This window comes from Scyliorhinus torazame, chromosome 5 (genome assembly GCF_047496885.1).
Source record: "Scyliorhinus torazame isolate Kashiwa2021f chromosome 5, sScyTor2.1, whole genome shotgun sequence".
Lineage (NCBI taxonomy): Eukaryota > Metazoa > Chordata > Chondrichthyes > Carcharhiniformes > Scyliorhinidae > Scyliorhinus > Scyliorhinus torazame.
This window is the reverse complement of record NC_092711.1, coordinates 2508313-2510812: the sequence shown is the minus strand read 5'-3', so window position 1 is coordinate 2510812 and position 2500 is coordinate 2508313. Positions and strand designations below refer to the sequence as shown.

At 58.2% G+C, this 2500-nt stretch overlaps 1 protein-coding gene across 1 annotated transcript in view; it reads right to left on the bottom strand.

Moving 5' to 3' along the window:
• LOC140422579 (uncharacterized) overlaps positions 1-2500 on the bottom strand; it is a 53286-nt gene that overhangs the window by 35764 nt on the left and 15022 nt on the right. The window contains exons 4-6 of the mRNA XM_072507586.1: positions 2088-2290; positions 1162-1265; positions 706-1048 (exon numbers count right to left, since the gene is read on the bottom strand). Of these exons, the coding sequence (XP_072363687.1) occupies positions 706-1048; positions 1162-1265; positions 2088-2290 (650 nt within the window). The remainder of the gene's footprint in view (positions 1-705; positions 1049-1161; positions 1266-2087; positions 2291-2500) is intronic.

Sequence of the window (2500 nt, the reverse complement as noted above, 5' to 3'; positions counted from 1 at the left end):
GTTTTTTTACTCAGAGGGTAGTGGGTGCCTGGAACTCGCTACCGGAGGAGGTGGTGGAAGCAGGGACGATAGGGACATTTAAGGGGCATCTTGACAAATACATGAATAGGATGGGAATAGAGGGATACGGACCCAGGAAGTGTAGAAGATTGTAGTTTAGTCGGGCAGCATGGTCGGCACGGGCTTGGAGGGCCGAAGGGCCTGTTCCTGTGCTGTACATTTCTTTGTTCTTTGAGTCTATTCAACCGCTCCTCATAGCTAATGCCCTCCATACCAGGCAACATTCTGGTCAATCTCTTCTGCCCCCTCTTTAAAGCCCCCACATCCTTCTGGTAGAGTGGCGACCAGAATTGAACACTATACTCCAAGTGTGGCCTAACTAAGGTTCTATACAGCTGCAACATGACTTGCCAATTCTTATACTCAATGCCCCGGCCAATGAAGGCAAGCATGCCGTATGCCTTCTTGACTACCTTCTCCACCTGTGTTGCCCCTTTCAAAGATCTGTGGACCTGCACACCCAGATCTCTCTGACTTTCTATATTCCTCAGAGTTTTGCCATTTACGGTATATTTTCCCCTCAATGTTCGACCTACGAAAATGTGTCACCTCACATTTACCCGGATTAAACTGCATTTGCCATTTCTCTGCCCAAGTTGCCAACTATCGATGTTGGGCGTCCAGAAGGTTCTACGGACTCCTTACCTGGTGGAACGTAGGCCTCGAGCCTCCCATTCCCGGGAGGGGAATCCCCTGGACGGGACGGGCCGCGATCTGGCCCGCGCGGGCCTCCCTCGGCGCCTCGCCCTCCTCCTGCCGGTCAGGGGCCCAGCCGGGGGTCCGGGCCGCCCTGTCGTCCTGGTCCTCCGCCACCTCCCCCTCGCGGCCCCTCGAGGCCGGCCTGCTCGCCGTCCCGCCCGCCGAGCTCTCCTCCCGCACCGACCGGCCCCTGATGAACCTGAAGAGACCCCCCCTCCTCCTGGACTTGCGTTTCTTGGGCACGGGGGCCGAGGGGGGTTGTGACGTCTGCGGCCCGGCCTGTGGAGCTCTAGGGGCACATGGAGAGAGAGAGAGAGAGAGAGTGTGTCAACGGGGGACGTCAGGCTTCAATCCCGGCCTAGTGCGCTGTCACAGGTGCGCCAGCCTGCGGCCTACTCTTACTCTGCGTCATCCATGGTCATGTTCCAGCTGTAAAAGTCCTCCAGGCCTTCGTCCAGTTTCGACCCAGCTCCATTCTCCTCCCCCTTTTCAGCAAACGGAACGTTCTAGAATGGACCAGATGGATGTCATGTTGAGTTAACATACACACGGTACAGCAAAAGGATGGAGCGGGTTCGTAGAGGGGCTGAATGGGCCTCCTCCTGTTCCTGTGTAACAGACTCGAGGGGCTGAATGGGCCTCCTCCTGTTCCTGTGTAACAGGCTCGAGGGGCTGAATGGGCCTCCTCCTGTTCCTGTGTAACAGACTCGAGGGGCTGAATGGGCCTCCTCCTGTTCCTGTGTAACAGACTCGAGGAGGTGGGGCTGAATGGGCCTCCTCCTGTTCCTGTGTGACCGACTCGAGGAGGGGGCTGAATGGGCCTCCTCCTGTTCCTCTGTAACAGACACGAGGGGCTGAATGGGCCTCCTCCTGTTCCTGTGTAACAGACTCGAGGGGCTGAATGGGCCTCCCTCCTGGTCCTGTGTAACAGACTCGAGGGGCTGAATGGGCCTCCTCCTGTTCCTGTGTAACAGGCTCGAGGGGCTGAATGGGCCTCCCTCCTGGTCCTGTGTAACAGACTCGAGGGGCTGAATGGGCTCCTCCTGTTCCTGTGTAACAGACTCGAGGAGGGGGGGCTGAATGGGCCTCCTCCTGTTCCTGTGTAACAGACTCGAGGGGCTGAATGGGCCTCCTCCTGTTCCTGTGTAACAGGCTCGAGGGGCTGAATGGGCCTCCCTCCTGGTCCTGTGTAACAGGCTCGAGGGGCTGAATGGGCCTCCTCCTGTTCCTGTGTAACAGGCTCGAGGGGCTGAATGGGCCTCCCTCCTGTTCCTGTGTAACAGACTCGAGGGGCTGAATGGGCCTCCCTCCCGCTCTTCCGCACTCACATTGGGTTTGGTGGGCGGCTGCCGGTTGTTCCGCCGGGGCCTGGGACGGACTCTGGTCTGATGCTCCAGTTTCAGACCCTCGGTGGGGAGGTCGGTGAGGGTCTCGAGGGAGCGAGAATGCTGGCTGCTCGTGGTGGAGGTGGAGAGGCGGCCTGACACCGAGTCGTCCTCCGTCACTCGGTCCAATTCAAGCTCGCTCACACCTGCGGAGACAGCGGAGAACGTGAGTGTGGATGGGTTAGCCACAGGAGAGGGGGAGAGAGGGAGAGAGAGAGAGAGAGAGAGAGAGAGAGAGAGAGAGAGACAGAGAGAGACAGAGAGAGAGAGTCAGAGAGAGAGAGACAGAGAGAGACAGAGAGAGAGAGTCAGAGAGAGAGAGACAGAGAGAGAGAGACAGAGAGAGAGAGAGAGTC